Source organism: Gymnogyps californianus, chromosome 8 (assembly GCF_018139145.2).
Source record: "Gymnogyps californianus isolate 813 chromosome 8, ASM1813914v2, whole genome shotgun sequence".
Lineage (NCBI taxonomy): Eukaryota > Metazoa > Chordata > Aves > Accipitriformes > Cathartidae > Gymnogyps > Gymnogyps californianus.
The window spans coordinates 12,132,832-12,150,741 of NC_059478.1; the positions used below are offsets into that span (position 1 = coordinate 12,132,832).

General features: G+C 36.2%; 1 protein-coding gene across 2 annotated transcripts in view; it reads left to right on the top strand.

Moving 5' to 3' along the window:
* The window catches only part of CAMSAP2 (calmodulin regulated spectrin associated protein family member 2), a 98,037-nt gene that overhangs the window by 7,223 nt on the left and 72,904 nt on the right, over positions 1-17,910 (top strand). For both annotated transcript variants that reach the window (XM_050900545.1, XM_050900544.1), the window contains exon 2: positions 5,106-5,365. In XM_050900545.1, the coding sequence (XP_050756502.1) occupies positions 5,106-5,365 (260 nt within the window). The remainder of the gene's footprint in view (positions 1-5,105; positions 5,366-17,910) is intronic.

Consider the following 17,910-nt stretch of genomic DNA (forward strand, 5'->3'; position numbering starts at 1 on the left):
AGGCTCCACTCTCTTGTGCCCAAATGGCAAATGTGGCACCAGAATCCTTTGCAGCAAGTGGGAGTCTGAATGAAGTAACTTAACACGGTTACCTTATGGCAAAAGCATACCTTTGCTGTCCTGCAGAAAACTGTCAAGTAATTGAGTCCATTAAGATTTGGCATAAATTCATCTACTGGTTTGCACTAGGAAGTGGTTAAAGGTATTAGTCAGAATTTTCATGATAATTCTGTATAAAATCTCAGTCTTCTAAAAATAGGTTGTCTTAATGTCTCTGTTGATTGACGTCAGTAACCTGTGGAGATAGAAGTTTTCTAGGCTGAGGCTTAAGGTGGCCTTGTGGCTCCCAAGAATGATGTATATTTTAATTAGAAAGCCCATGGTGAAATACTTTAACTTGTTTATATTATCCTCAGGAATAAAAAAAAAAGAGACCTTGTTGACAAAGACTTCTAAAGTTTTGGACTTCCTTAATGCAAACATTCATAAATGTGGAATTGTTCACTCTTATAAACTTGAAAAACTCAATAGTCGTGTAACTCAGAGGATTGTATTCATCTGTGTGGAAGTCTGGAAACTTTACAAAAAACCAGTTTGTTTTTAAAGACAGTGTAGACTTTTCACATTAATACAAGTAATTTTTTCCAGAGGAGGAGTTCATACTATTCCCCAAGGAGTAATTCACACTTACCTGAGCAGAGAGTTTTGCTTATAAAACAGCTTTTAAAGGTAAATTCGGGGGTGGTAGCCAAGAATTATTTTTAGATGATTCCTTCCCTTTAAACCGGTCTGTTTAAATGGAAAGTTAAGTTGCAATTCTATCTTGTGGTAGGGAGAAATAATAATCCCTTGTTTGCTTCAAAGCTTGGAATAAGTCCTTTCATTTTTATTTTTTTTTTCTTCTCTAAAGAGAGCATCTGCAGGACTTTTAAGTCCATTATAGTTTATGGAAAAATTACCTGAAGATATGTTGAATACTGTTTTAAAGTTAGCCTGATTCTTAAATTTATGTTATTGTTTTGGGCTAGTGTGGTATTTCCTTTTTGTTCTTTTCCCTGTGTATTAGCTTCATTTATTATCTTCACAGTTCAATATTTACAAAATTCAAAATGTCAAACTTGGTTTTTTAAGCCCATACCAAGAAAAGATTTCCAAAATTGAAACCTGTGGTCCTGTTGACAATTCTGGGAAGAAAATAGGGTGAAAGCAGTCTCTGGAGATCATCTAGTTTAACCTCCTTCTCCAAGAAGAGCTGGCTTCAAAGTTAGAAGAGGTTTCTGTGGGCCTTGTCCACTCAAATCTTGAAAGTCCCCATGGATGGTGGTTTCGCAGCCACATCCGCAGGCATCCTGTGCCTGTGCTCTGCTGCTCTCGCTGTGAAGGATTTTTTTACTTATATCCAGTTGAAATTTCCCTTGTGGCAGCTCGTGACCACTGCCTTTTGTCACTTCACTGCACAGTCCAAGTCCATGTTTCTGAAACCTGCCCGCTGGGTACTGGAAGAGTGCGGTTAGCTCCCACTGCCTCTCCAGCAGAAATACACCCAGTTCCCTTGGTCTCATCCATATTTCATGTGCTCAACTCCCTGAACTCAGTGTCCCTGATATGTCTCTCTAACATAATTGCTGTACTTTGCCACAAATTTCAAGGTCAAATGGTACTTTATGGCGGTATGTGCAACAAGGTATTTATTTTAAAACTGTTCATTTACCTCAGAGTTTAATCGTGAAAGACTCTTGTCAGCTGCGCAAAGGAAAGGGACTGGTAAAATGCACATATTGGGAATTAGTGTTAAGATTCTTCTCTGCCTAACAGAGCCGTTTAACAATTCTGGCAGGATTGGAGATTGTTAATAAAGGCTTTTGACCATGTTGGTTGTTCTGGTAATCTGCTGACAACTGGATGCAGCCTTGAAATTCCCTTCCACAGGACTGCAGAGGCACCACATGCTGATTCTGGAAGGGCTGTTACTTTGAGATCAGTAACAGGAAGAGTTTCCTCTGTGTCTAGCTGCTGCGCTTTTTTTTTTTTTTTTTTTTTTATAAACTATAACAAAAATGAGAACACAGTTTGAGTTTTCTATCAAGATCTATTCTGATATCGAACAGTTTGATACATGTTATAAATGGGGAAAAGTGCATGTGTTTCTGTCTGCGAAGGGAACTCTGATGGGAATTTTTGTGAAGACTTCTGATCTTGTTGCAGCAGGGATTCCTTATTTGTATGCTTTCACATGTTTTGTTTTTATAAATTCAGAATATGACAGTAGTCACAGTTTCTCTTCCTAGCCCCTTGTTTCTATATTCTATTTCTCTAACAAATTTCTTTTCTGGTTTTATTTTTATGAACACCAGTAAGTTTCTATTCCAGATTTATTTTTGTGAACACCAGTGAAGTAAAAGAAATGGCATACATCTCATTTTGTCTTTTGCTGTATTTTTCAGAAGCAGAAATATCCTTTATAAGTAATTCTATTTGCCTTTGATAGTTATCATCTTGGGGGGTGTTTTTGTGGTTTGGTTTTTTTTTTTTTTTTTTAGTTTATTGAGGGTTTTTTTTTATTACTAAACCCAAGTAGTGGATATCATTCTTTCAGGATAAATGCATTTATTGCATCTTACCTTGTCACTTTAGGGTCTGTTTCGGTAATACAGAAGATCAGAAATTACTCATTAACAGGCAACGGGTTTTTTATTTCCTGTCTTTGGATTTCTCTTCTGGCTCAAATTTTCAGACTTGAAATCTGTTATTGTCTTCGGTGAATCTAAAACACAGAGTATGTGACTTCTGTTTGTGCGTAGCTAACTGCTCCTGCCTCGAGGTATTTTTTCATATGGGAATGAGGCTTTTTTAGGTCTTCTAAGAAATTACAAATAGCTTTCTCTCTTCCTCTCTGTTGCCCCCCACCCCATCTAACTTCCCATGTGATTCAAAAAGGGGGGGGTGGGTTTCGTTGTTTTTTTGTTTTGTTTGGGTTTTTTTTTTTTTCCAAAAAAGGCAAAATCTGCTGCCTGCGCATTGTGAGTTATGTACAGAAAATGTTTTCTAATGCTCTCTAGCTTGAGGAAATATCATGAAGATGCTTTAAAGGTTGGCATTTGGAATTATAGAGGATAAAGTCACGATGAGGATTGAGCTCCTCATACCGAGGTGGAGATGGATCATGAGGGGCTTCAGAAATAATGAGCTTAATATTTAAATAGACAATGTATGGGCAAACAGGGAAAAGAAAGAAGGACAGGTAGAATTGAGATAAATGGAAATAATACCTAGGGAAGCAGGTACGTAGCAGCTCATAGAGTTCCTTAATTATAAGTGCTTTTTATAGTATTGGATGACTGTAGGTCCTATAAAGTCAGTAAGTGAGGCTGGGAAGTGGCAAGAGAAGACTGCAATATCATTGCCTGACACTGGTAGATTTTTTTTTTTAGTAGTTTTATTATTATCTTGTAAAAAAGTAATGTTGTTAGGCATTAGGCTTGTATTTTAAAGGGCAAAGTAGTTTTGCTGACAGTATATTTTGATCTGTATTCTAAAGCAGAGCTGTCAGCTTTCTAGCCAAATTTAGGCTCCTGGTTTAAGCAAATTAGAAACTATACCTCTCTTCCCCTGATATTCTGAATTGGCAAGTAAGAAGCAATATCTTATCCTTTTTTACCATCCTGATGACATTTAAGAAAGTATGTGTTAATATTTATTTCCTTTTTTGCACTCTATAATGCATATCTTCTCCTTTCACAGCTAGAAGGGAGCTTGCTCTTCTTCCAAAGCCCATAATGGAAGCACATGAACTGCAATAGAATATGTATGAGGAAGAAGATAATCTGTCATTATCTTGTGATGGCATGTTCTGTTTTTTCTCTCTCTCCTGCTCCACCCGTATTGGGCTGTTTACTCCACCCTCTGCTTCAAACTTTGTCTGTTTAGCCATTTATCCAGCTGAAGGCAAAGGGGATAGGAACCTAGAGTTGCATCATTTTTTTCCTACGCACTTTTTTTCCTTGTAGCAATTAAATAGGCTTTTCCATTTGGGCTCAGGAAAAGAATCACATGCTCTTTATCCCAGAAATGCTGTTGGCTTAACTAATTTTACAACAATGGGGAGTGAAATTCTTACATGGGGAAAATGGAGCATCTTGCAGTGTGTATGTCTAGAAATGTGAAGTCTGAAACCACGTCTAAGTTATTTTCCACTTCACTGGTGATTTCATTTCGTTTGATCTAGTACCATATTTAATTAATTTATAACTATTACTTTTGTGGTAGACAATTATAAATATAGTCTGCCTGTATTGTGTTGTGTAAAGTATTTGGAAAAACTGTTAGATTGTCTTGGAATGCTAATTTTGGGGTTAAAATCTCACCATAAACTTGACAGAATCTTGCATAGCTTTCTGTGGGCGCTAAGTCAGTTCACTGAAAAAGGAGGAAAGGCACAATTTTAAGGGAAGTCAGTAACACAAATAGGCAAATAAGAATTCAATATTTTGTCAGAAGGAAATTGATAATTTTTTTTTCCCTCTTCTTCCATTCTTTTAGTCCCAGTAAAACATCCATGTATTTATGCTTAACTGCTGGATTGTCATCATTCTGTGACACATGACCATTGAAATAGTATAGTAATCAAATTTCTCTTGCATATATGAAACCTAGAAGGCTGCTGAGTGGAAGTTTCCCTTTTCATCTCAAATTATTCACTGCTAAAATATCATGTTCCATTTTATTATTGTAATAGAGACAGGGTTTTGTGTTTAAAGGGGTGTTGTTCTGCCGTTATATGTCTGACCTGTATAACGTTACACCAAAGGAAACGAGAATGTTTGGGCATGTATTTGGAGAAGCCAGGAAATTTTAAAGTAATGATGCTGTAAACCGCAGGCTGGCCTTCTGGTGTGGCTTTAAGTTTCTATTTATAGTTCAAATTTTACCTTTGTATGCAATTTTTCCCAGTGTATTTTATCATGATGACTGATAAAGACTCTGGCCTTCCCTTGAATACTCTTTCTTTAACATAATTTTGAGTTCATACATATAAAAAAAACCCTAATGCTATATCTATCCTTTCTGATACTGACTAATGCCTTTTTTTTTTTTTGTCTTTGTAGAAAATGTTCCAGAAGAACTACGAGAACCATTTTACACAGACCAGTATGACCAGGAGCACATTAAGCCACCTGTTGTTAACTTGTTGCTGTCTGCAGAACTCTACTGTCGTGCTGGGAGCCTTATTCTCAAGAGTGATGCTGCAAAACCACTTCTAGGTCATGATGCTGTTATACAAGCCCTGGCACAAAAAGGCCTTTATGTCACTGACCAAGAAAAGTTGGTGACTGAACGAGATCTTCACAAAAAACCAATTCAGATGGTGAGCATTTAAAGCTTGTATGTTATGTTTCTTCTATTCTTCTGTGTACTCCCAATAACTACATATCTTTTAACATGCATCATTGAAGTATTTTTCTCAAGAGTTAAATGAGATTCATTACTGGGAGGCTTATGATTGTTTTGGTTTGTTTTTTCCGTCTCCTCATAGCTGTCAGTGCAGATGTATTTCCTCTGTACTAACACTTGAAAACACCTATCGTTCTACTTAGTTCAAATGTTACATTTTTAAATATAGCAGTGACAATATGATCACTTTCATTTCAGTTTTACAGCACTGACTGTCAGTGAATATTTCTGTGTTGGAGAAGTGGTTTGAAAATGGGGGGGGGGGTTCCCTCCTTATAGAAATCTTTGGTTAAAAGCTTCAAAAAAGAAAAAAAGGTTTTGATGACGTAGGCAATTCAACCTAATAACATTCAGTAGTCACCAGTTACATATTAAGTCAATGTAAAACACACAACAATGGTATATTCTTTCATGGACACTTATAATAACCTGTCTTTGCTTTATACAACTGCTAATTAAAACATTAGTTCTACATATTAATTAATCCAATTCTAAGCTCCTAAGTCACAGATTTTCTTCCTTGTTTGGAGCAGAGTTGAAAAAATTACCTGTAAAAAGGATGACTACATAAGGTTATTTATAAAATGACAGTATGATAGAATAAGATTCAACTATATTTAAAGTGAAGTATTTAAAATTATTTTCACCTTTTTATTGTTTAGTATTTGATATAGAAAATAAATTAAGTAAACACAAACTATGAGATTACAAAGGTTGAGCTGACAACTTCCATTCTAATACAGAACTTAGGCTTGCTCATTTGAAATCACAAGCAAATTTTATTGTGGTATCAATGGAGCTACTGTTGCTACTATACTCAGACGTATTTGTGGCACAATCTGGTCTTTTCAGATTAGAACACATTGGATGCAGGGAATAAAATGTCTAATAGAGAAAAGACTTCTATAAATTTTCTGTCATCCATTAGCTGAATCTAGACTTCACAGTTGAGTTTTCCCAGGGTCGTCTTTGTTTGAATCTACACTCTGGAGTTGGCTGACTGCTCTGTTTTAAGTCCTTTGATACTTTTATGGTCAGTGACCTGTAGCTGCTGCTAGAACGGAGGTGTGTGAAAATTAATACAGCTATGTTTTTGTCATCAGCTTATTAGCAACTTGTGTTTACTAACATGTAAAAAGACTACCAAGTATTTGGCAGAATATGACTAGCAAGTCTCTTATTTCATCAGTTGGTATCAAGTGATAAGTTGCAGAGGCTTTATAGGTGCGACATCAAAGCTACTAATTAGTAATTAATCATTTATTCTATACAGTATTGCCAAAAAATATTAGGCCTCTTAGTTTGCACAAATGTTTTTTAGAAGTGGCAGTAGTCAGTTACTGTGATACAAAGACTAAATTCTTTACATCCACTTTGTTTTTATTTTTTGTTTGAAAATTCTTTCCTGCTCATAGAATGCTTAAGATCTGAAGATACAAATATTTCAACAATAGTAATAACTAGTCAAGACACTTTTTCCTTATGATTAAACTGTGATCAGTGAATGCAGATAACTTGAAGTTTTGCCAGTCTCTTTTTTCGATCTTGATATCCTTTTTAAAAAGAAGAGCTCAGCAAAGAACAAGTAGCATTTTAGTAAAAGAAGCTGTGGATAGCAAATAAGACATACTGAAGTGATACAAAATTTGCAGGACACTTGCAAGTCATGGGTGGTTTAGGAGTAGGCGTTTATAAAGTTCGTAGAAGTCAAAGCATTTAAGAGGTTAAGAAACAAGCTTCATGACTGTTCATGTTTTTACAGAACTTAATTCCATTCTTGTCTCTGAAGGAAGATAAAGTTACTGACTTGCATTTATGAGCCTATGGGTTTCCCATTTGATTTTTTTTTCATTTGATCCCTTTCTAGAGTAGTTGTAAGAGGCATCTCTTTTCAGAGTTGTCAGTTGAGCAAATGTGTCAGTACTCTCTAGTTTGGCTTGCTGATCTTTAATTCAGTCATTAATGTTGCTTAAAATGCATTTCAATAGCATTTTTGTGTTTCCTCTGTGCTTGAGTGGGTGTTTGTGTCTTTCTTTCCTGTGTTGTTTAGGTGTAGTCCAGCAAGTAGTTATTCAACCATCAGTGTCATAACAGTTGACATCTCCAGATTGCTACTCATTCCAGGTCACTTGTCCCCACTCCAGTACCAGCAACAGATGAGTGTACTGGTGCTGTTGAGTTAGTTCACAAGCAGCTGGGCTATGACAATGAGAGGGAACACTGGAGTGGAAACACAACTGGCTTGGGCAGAAGGGCTGCCATGCCTAAAACAATGGCTAACAAAGAAATGGCTGTGAAACTGTAGTCTCAATACTACCATTCTGAGCCCAAGAGTTTTAATTTGTCATGCCATGCTCACATCCCTATGCAACTTCCTAGCAGTAATGCTACATTTTAATTGGGAAGTCTCAACCTTTTTCCTTATTATACAATTAGCAAAGTTGGCAGAGAACTTCAAATCTGGCAGCTGCGGTATTGAGAGAGTCTTAAAATTATCCCCTTGATGTCTTCCAGTACCTTTTCCTAGTGTTCCATATGTCACAGTTTCTACAAGTCTTACAAAGTAAGATGTATATCCTGTTCTAGAACATGGAATGATTTTTCTTTTTCAATTATGTAGAACAGAAAGTTTGCATATGTAATTAACTTATACGTTCCTCTAGTAGACCAGATTGTGTTAAACCGATGTTCAATGTAATTTTGAGTAATTTAATAGAAAATAGCGTGGTAGTCTTTCTCTTTGCTAGCCTGTCTTCCCCATGAATAGGGGAAAGATGTTGGCGTTTGTTAGAGGACATTTATTGTTATCTGCTCAGATGTACTGTGTTTCTATAGCTGAAAAGGGGTGATTTATATTATAAAATGAAACTATGGAAAGAGATTTGAGTATGGAATGTTTTAATTTTACTTGTGCTTTATAATGTGTGTAGCTGTGGTCAACAGACTTGAAATTCCTTGTACTGTATGTTTGTAGCAGTGATGGCTGTGATGATTAATTGTTGATTTACTTCACGTGTGGCTACTTAGTAAAGCAGGCATGTAAAATTTTGGCCTTCTCCGTTTCTTAGATAGCTATAACTGAACCTTTTTCTGGGAAGCACCTTACATATTAAAGTCTCTGAAAAGTCTAGCAATTGGATGTGTTTCTTTATACACTGGGGTCAGGATAGATGGTAGTTTCCTTGTTAGTCATGACTGACTTGGCTGCGTTAATATCTAATTTGAGAAGCTGCAAATTCTTGTGTTCATGTGTGTATATCTGCATTTACCTACGTAGGTGTATGTATTTATAAAAATTAGTTTCCTCCAGTGGAATGGGATTAGGAAAGAGGCACTTATGAAATTAACACACAGTAACAGGAGCTAAGGCTTCTGTTAAAGCCTGCCCTGTGTAGGGGTAGGGAAGTCCATGTGGAGTCTAGTTTGTTTTAGTCTTTCTTATGTTTGGTTTGTTCACATGTCTTGTATTTGTTTTTCTGGTAAAATTGAAAGCTAGGTTATTCTTTAGGCTTCTTCTGATTTAAAAACTTGTAATTGAAACTGTCTGTTCCTGAGAGATTGCATCTTACGATAACACTATAGAACTATTCAGTGGTACCTCTGTTTTTGTTCTCCATGTATTGCAAGCTATTAAAACTTAATTCTGTGTTTATTTTTGTTAAATCTTCTTATTTGATAGGATCATCCTGTTGCCTTTAGTTTTGGTAGGGAAGCAAAAGAATCAAATACCACGTTATTACTCTCCAGGTTGAAATTCATATGGTCTCAGCTCTGCTACATTAGACTTTAAATAGTGCAGAAATAGTCTAGAGCTTGGAATTGAAGCAGCGTTGAACCAAGAACCAGAGTATTTTTTCTCCTCAAAATTATACTTCAGGTCAGGAGTACAAAAGGAATTACCTGATGCTTAAAAAGTTTATGAAAACTAAGTTGCAAAAATATGAGCAAAGCAACTTATTTTGGTTGGCAAGTTCCAATTGCATTAAAAAAAAAAAATCTGTCTTAAGCAGGGACTTCCATATGGAAATCATATGTGAGATTTTGACAGGCTATAGAAATTAGAAATAGCTTAAGAATTCAGCATGGTTCTGATAGTTATGCAATAATTTTGTTTTAATGCATCTAATATGCATAGATCACTGTTCAAGTTAATCTTAACTTTCATATTTCCATGTTGATTTATCTTTTTTAAATTTCATATTTATTTCATGAGCCAAACTGAATTAAACCTTCAAATGTCAGGTACACAAGAGGAAGGCAATTAGGATTTTTTCATATTTTTTCTCATATACATATTTGATCTCCTTATGTTTAAAAAACATGTATATCTGTTCTTACAGGACGAACCAGAAGAGACTTTTAGACAAGTTTCTGCATTATGCCAATAATTTTCTATCACCTTAATAATGTATTTGACAAGCCCAATCCTTTTATGAGAATTCTGATATTCAACCAGGCTGGCCATTTTGTATTCATATGCTCGTGATCTCTTTCAACTTGCCTCAAGTGGAGGGAAGAATAAACAGATTCAGTGAGGAATTAAGAAATGCTTTCCTTCCCCCAGGTCCCTGCAATGCACTTCTGCCATGTGGGGAAAGGAATAAAGAATCAGCATCTTAGTTCTCTGCTGCCTGATACTCTGCAGGAAAACTGCAGTTGCATAATTACCCAAGCTGTGGAGTTCTGTACTGCCCAGTCCCTGTCCCTAATGTGACAAGGCCAAAATCAACTAAATTTCAAGCTTGAGGGGTAATAATGTCAAATCTTGAATACTTGTTTAAGACCAGTGTGTGTTGGGGGTGTACAGATACAGTAATGTTACAGACTATTACCAGATTTGCACCAAAAATCTGTTTTCCTGCCCATATTGTTGTATATTGATAGAGCATTTTCATCTGACTTACAAAAAATTTACTATCTGGCAAGGTTTCTGAGAAAAAAAAGGGGGGGGGCATTTTTAGATATTTAGCTCTTAAATAAAATTTAGTGACTAGAAAAAGGTTAGTGAATACCCTGTATATAAATACTATCTTCAGGAAAATATGCCATACTTTCAAATATCTTTTTGTATCATCTTCTCAATATGGGACAATTGAAAAGCCGTACTAAGCTTAATGCAATCAAAAAGTGTAACTTTTGTTGAAATTTGAACTCTAATTTGGAAAAATACTGTTGCAGAAAAATGTTAACCAGCTGAGCAGCTACCTTAAACTTACATCCATGTATAATTAGTTTTGAAAAGTACTATCACTAATTGAGAAACACTTAAATCCTCCATAACAATTCCACAACTGACTGCCAAGATGCGAAGAGAATGAGAGGCTCCAGCAGAACCCCAGCAATAAGTCCATAATAGCTGGTAGGATTAAAAATTCTTACCTCCCTAATTCTGAGACATAATTTGTGTGTATGGGTTTTTAATATAAAAAGTAGTGTGCTGTCATCCAAATTGTTTATCCATTTAGCTGCATATTACCTTCTTCCTTTAAGACTTTTTCTGTGAGGAGGTGTGGCAGTAATTCTCTCTGTAGCAGTCTGTGAATCTGGGCTGTAACTGAGGTATTGGCTTTTTAGTGATCAGGAGTGTGCATTTGAGGCAAATGTCCATATTTCTCCCAGTTACTGCACTTCTGGTTTGTGTTGTGGAGTCATCTCAGGAAGCACGAACTCAATTTCTTTTAGCAGATAAACTGGAAGATGGACTCTAGGATTGCACCTACAGTAGCCCACTTGCCGAGGGGTACTCATTTCACAGGACTAGAGTAGAGCTGGTTGAAGTGAATCCCCTGAGAAGGGAGTAGAGGCGATTCCTGGGACCTCTGCACCAGTTTTGCTTTTCTTTTGTGCAGTACTAACTGCAAAGTTAATCATAGCCACTGAAACTTACATGGAAGGAAGCAGGATTGGTAGTGTTGGTTTTGTACCTATAGCCAGAATCTGGATCTCTTTCTGGATAAGATAGCAGACAATAAGTGGTTAACTCATCCTGCAATCTAGATTTTTGGTCTCTCTGACAGACTGCATTCATTTGAAATGACAGTCCCTCTCATCAGTGGAGTATTTCTCCTTGACGAAGGACTCCAGCTGCTCACCCAGTTAGCTTGCAGCTACATGCTGCAGCCTCTGCATTTTCATGCTGTAGAATTCCTTGAACTCTGTAAAGCAACAAAAAGTGTACTAAACACTTTATAGAACAAAGAAATAAGATGTGGCTTCTGCCCTGAAGAATGTTTTTTTCTGGTTTTAGGCATGATGTAACAAGTTTCCATTCCTGTGCTATTGTGAATTACTTGTTAGATGAAGACATGTAAAAAGAATTTGCAGTTACTTGACTTGAGCCCATAGATACCATAATTTGTTAGTTAAAACACCAGATTCTAATATTAACTGACTTGAGATACTTAAGCATCTTGCATAGTAGTATGTTTCACAGAAGATTAAAATAATAAGCAAATATAGTGGTGAAACAGAACCTGAGTTTAGTCTAATGAGTCTAATGTGCCGCATAGAACCAGTCAGCTGTGGTTTTGGGCTGGGATAATGTAATCTTTAGATGTTCCATATTTTTTGCTCGATTTCTAGACTCATCTCTTCACACACATTTCCTTGTAAGGCTCTCATTTGATTGAAAACAGTGATCCAGTATTTTTGCTGGTCTTGTGTCAGATAAACCATCACACTTCAGTAAGCATTGCACAAAGATCTGTTTGACATAGTAAAGCAATGTGGATACCAAGCTCCCTCAAGCACAAGGTGCCAGTTTGGGCTTTCGTCATGGTAACTGCTATAACTCTTCATAAAGTTTATTCTGCTCTTACCATTTTAACTTAACTTGGTGTCCTGTTAGCTTTTTTCTTGCAGCTTGTGTTGACTCATAGCCTGGGGATTTTGTTTTGCCTGCTGCTGGTTTTTAATTATGTTTGTCTTGTATGTAGAAAATGCTTTTTTCTGTGTCATGTAAATAGCAGCAGTAACTTGGGATGTGTTCTACAGTACGTTTGTCTAGAATTTAGTGTGCACAAAACAAATACAGGTTATCAGTGTGAGTCATCCTAGGGTTTGTTTTATTTCTGTAACTTTCTGGGACTGAAGAGTGTCTTTAGTCTAGGCCTGCTCCTTTTCTGAAACTGAACTCTGATTATCTGCTACTAATGCCATTCTTTTGCACTGTAAATTATTAGCTTGGCTGCAGTCAAATTGAGTCACTTCTGTGTTTCTCCAAGCCAGACGAAAGAAACTGCAGATGAAATAAAATTACATAATTAAATTGTTCTATGCTTACTCTTATTCATATGTATCTTAGCCTACGAATAGCTGAAAAGAAAAATTTCAGTAAAGGACCATTATTTATTAGAAAGATCTCTTGTGGGAGAAAATAGACATTTATTCTTAGTGCGTCAGTTTTGAAAGCTGGTTAACAAGGACCGTCTGCAAATAAAGGTAGGAATTAACTCCAAAAGATAATGTTGATATCTGTATCAGAACTTTGTGGAAGACATAGGTAACCAGAGTCCTCTGCAACATCCTTTGGGTTTTCACGGAGCGCTGTCTGCTCAGCTTTTGTACCAAATGCGGCAACTAATGCAGAAGGTAGCAGAGCTACTGACACCAAAGTTATGTCTGTAAAGAATACACAGTAGGGGTTCTTTGCTGGTCCTTTCCAGCAACTCTAGTGCTAAAAAACTGATCCTGTCCGCTTACTTTCATGTTTGCAACTCTCCCCACAAAAGAAAACTGAAAGCCTTCTGTATTTCTCTAGCTTTAATTTTCATTTTTGTGAATTTTTTTTTCTTCCTGCATCCTTAATTTCAGTACAAATATCTATGTAGGATTTTGGTCTTATTCAGGGTTCCAGCAATGTAGCTGGCATTTCAAATTTGTATCGCTAAGAATCCTTGCATGGAAAACAAAATCTGATTGTTCTTTTTAACAGCTCTTGTAGGATTCATTTCAGTTGTGCCGAGCTATTGAATAGACTGTGCTGCTTGTATTGCATTGAAAGCATGTTCTCAGCACTGCCATAAAATCCCTGGTCTATACAGAACTGGCCTTACATTTGCCTTTGCCAGATGAACATAGTAGGCAATGTTCAGAAATAGCAGCACATTATTTTATGTTTATTTTAATGTAAAATTGTGGCAATTACATTTAATCTTTTACTAAAATGAGGAAAGAATATTGCAGCACGTCTTCCAGTCGAGATACATAATATAGTAAATAAACTAAACTGCTGCTGTTGGAATGATGACAGGAAATAAAGTGAACATGTACCTCAAGAGAAGGTAGTACCTCCCAAAGCCAAGTCTCATGCCTTTTGTGAGAAAATAAAGCAGTGCATCATTGACTGTTGTCTGTCTTGTCCAATTCCTTGCTAATTAGGAAACATGGAGTGCTGTGAGGGCTGGAAAAAAATAGTTGGTGGTGTTCTGACTTGAGCAAACTAAAGTTTTGAACCAAAGAGCTTCTGATTGTATTCTTAGTTAGTGTTCCTTCTTATGCTGCTGTTAACCTGGGGGGAAAAAAGAAAAAGGGGGGGAGGGGGGTGGTTTAATTAAAAAAACAAAACAAAAAAACCCCACCACAACTGCAAAGCAGACCAAAAAACCCACTCCTGAAGCCCAACAAGGAAAAACAGTTAAAAGGAGGTATAAATTATGAAAGAAAGATGGTATGAATTAAAGTCTGTGAAGAATGCCAGATACCATGTAGAAAATGCTTTCTAAACAGGTCAGGAAGTATTTTCATTAACCTTGAAAGAAATACTATTTTGTTAAACACAGTTTAAGAACATTTTCTTCCTGTTTCAACAGCACTGTTAAGTAGTGTGGTTCAGCTTTTGGCTGTTGGTTTGCTGCTGTGAACTTTTTTGTATCTCTTTAAATATGTGAAAAGGTTATTTAAATAAATGTTTAGGAATGGTCTTACTTCTGCTAGGTTAAGTATATTTTGGAGTACAGTAACTAAGCTGTTTAGAAAAAGAAGAATCTATGAATTATTTTACAGACTACCTAGAAGGTATTTCTTCATCAGTTAGTTTATTTAAATTATGCTAAGAGAAATCTTTCTTAATACTCTTCTGCTGGATAGGGGAAAGCTAAAAATCTTGCATGGTTGTAGCAGGCAGTTACTTGGTTAAGAGCACTGCTTTCTTCCTATTATGGAAAATAGTGAGCCGCTTTTAGCAGGTGTGGGTCTGTCATGTAAACATAAGGAGAGCTTCACTACCAGCTCTGTGTAGTACATAGCACAGCAACAAGGGGACAAAACTGCACTGACTGTTGAAGGAATACAGTTTGTACTCCCCATAATGCAGCAGCTGCTTCAATATAGTACAAAAGAACACTGCTAATCTGCATTTGTTAATCTGCACACACAATCCTGGCAATCTGCCTGCATTTATCAGTAAAGAGCACACTCTGTCATGACAGTAGATGTATCATAACATTAAAATCTTTGTTCATACAAACTCTGTGGAATTTAACAACATTATGGCATTTTTTTTTCCCTGAAGTTGAATGAACAAAATGTTGTAAGGTCGCCATAGTATGTCCGGTCTTTTTGTTTGACTCTTAGGGAAGTGTAGTAAATAGTGCATTTCAGTCATTTATATGAACTGGTAGGTTTTCTATGAACTATTAGGTTTATATGAACTGGTAGGAAATTTTATTACCTTGCAGAAATATATCTCCAAATTACCCAAAGCAAAATCCAATAGAATTGGTCCTATGTAAGTAAAACCATTGTAAGACTTGATCATGTAAACATGATCTGGTAACTTGTTAACCTGTTTAAGTTATAAATTGACTATGACAGTGCTCTTTAACAAATTGAATTTGTTAAATTGAGTAGTACAAATCTGCTACAAATGTGGAAGATTTTCAGGTTTCCCCCATCCATCAGGTCATTAGGAAGGATATCTCCCAGTACAATATATTTCTTTGCGTTCCCAAACCATGAATCTAAGACCAGTGGATAAATAGCAAAGTCTGTATCAGAAAGAGGTCCTACATCTTAATAATTTTTAAAAGATTGGAAAAATCTATTTTTATCACAATTTATATAATCACAAATTATATAATCATCTAGCAGTAGCTAGAGATCCAAATCAGTCAGTTGTCAAGACTGATGACATCTCTCAAAAGTTGAAATGGCAAGCGCTCTTTATAAGCTTTAATTTGGATGTTTGGAACACCATTTAGAATACTTAGCAGTCAATATTTATGAAATAAGTATATACAATGTGAAGTGTGTATTGAAATTTTTTTAACTGTTTGGTTTGATAAAGAAGTGGCAGGTTAAAAATTACTGTGAGCTTTAAAAGAAAAATTACAAGAAAAGCAGAGTGAATATGTAGATATTGGGTAGGCATGTAACAGATCAGATTCATTTTACATGATGTAATTATTAAATGTGTATAGTATGTAATATGAAATCTCATTATATAGGGACACTTATGTTTCTTAACAGATACCTCAATTTCTTATTTATATTATTAAAGGATACTAATATATTTTGAAGTAAATTGCACAGTAGCATTTAGGCAACAAACCTATTGCAGTAGGTACCAATTAAGTGCTGTCAAAAACAGCTAGAAATGCAATCTGTATTATCAGCAGCATTTGTGGAGAGGTTTAGTTACAGAATTTGTACCACCTTACCCCCTTTTTACTGACGCTGGCATGCTGACCTACAATTTATAAATTAATCTCTGGGGTTTGGGGGCAATGGGGGCTTTATATTGCCATATCAGCAGTCAGAAGAACCCTACCATCAGAAAGTCTCCTTTTTCTTAAATTTCTTCCTTAAGTCTTTTCAGTATCAACTGCTTATTTTGTGTTGTGTCTACTATGAACATGAAGAACAGTTTATTCCCTTCCTTTTTGTAGCAGCCTTTTACGTGTGGGCAGGTAATGTCTCTCTCACACTTTGTTTCCCAAACCTAATTTTCATTCCAAATGTCCTCCATTTGGTGCCAATCTTTCTCGACAGGTTGTGCTGAAAACTGGACCCAGGATTCTAACTGGGACCTTGTCAAGGCTTGTAGGGCACAACGGGTACTGGTGCATTTTTTGCAGACTAGAGTCTGCAGTTGAAACACACCTGTATGTAAACTGCCTCTTTTGTGGCAGCATGACATTCATTGTATGCTCACATTCAGGTGGTTATACCCTCTAACCTCAGATCATGTCTGCTGGTCAGCGATTTACTTAGGTGTTCTCCACCCTGATGCAAAAGATTAATGCAGACTTCTTTCTGACTTTTCTCCATCATATTATTTTGAAACTGAATATACCATGTATTAGTGACGTGTGCTTTGGTGGAAAATACCCTGTGCTTGATTTCTCTTCTTAAGGGTGTGCTGTGAGGGAATAAACATTTGTAAAAGCTTCCTGGTCTATTACATAGAAAGAATTCTGTAAGTCTGGGTGGTATGTTTCTGTGGTATTGTTTCGTGAAGGCAGCCAGCTTTTGTAAGGAGCTCAATTCACTTTTAAGCATTGTGTTACATTAACACCTTTGATGCTCGGGGCGGGGAGGGGGTAGAGTGAAATACAGGATTATGTGGAGTTACATCCTAATACATAAAAGGGAAACAGTGGAATGGAGAAAATGTTGAGGGAAAGAAAATTCAGTTCACAATTTTGAACAGGTTTTACTCTTTTTTTTTTTTTCTTTCCCTTACTCTTCTTCTTAACTCCCCCACTCCCAAAAGCAAAACCAAACCTGTCTAATGATATTTAGAAATTCCCTGTAAAGACATGTTTGTGTATGTGAGGTTAAAAAAAAGAAAAAATGGTGTGACTGCCCATAGAAAGACTGTAAGTTAATGTAATTCAGTATTTCGTTTTGTCAGGGAAGCCTCATAACTTCTGTGTTGCTGAATTCTTTATGGTAAAATGTATCTAATAGGTAGGTACCTGCAAAGAATGATGATATTGAAACTCTTGCTTTTAGTTTTTCTTCAGCAACAGGAAGAAATAGAGAGAAAACTTAACTTACGTGGTTGGGAAGTAAAATAGTATGATAATGATGGAGTTGATGAAGAAATATGTATAGACACTAGCAAAGAACTCCTAGAGAGAAGAAAATCCTGGTGCTAAAAGTCCTACTCAATTAATCTACTTACTGAACTTGCTATCAGTTTTGGTATAGTGATTAGACAATAATGGCATCAGTCAAATTACTGCAGTGTAAGTAAGGTGTTATGGTGTCCCCAGGTACTCTCCAGTACTTTTTTTTTCTTTATTGTTAGTTAGCATCATGAATTGTATTTTCTCTAAATCAGCACACGCATATGCCTGAAAATTCTTATTTTTCCAGATCAAAGCTTTGGGGGAGAAAAAAATCCTGCTGAAGTACTATGTACTTTCAAGATAAAAAATTAAAATAATACCCATATGCCTTTAGGCATTGAGGGATAATTTGTCTGGTTTTCCCAGAACGTAGGGAAACTGAGAA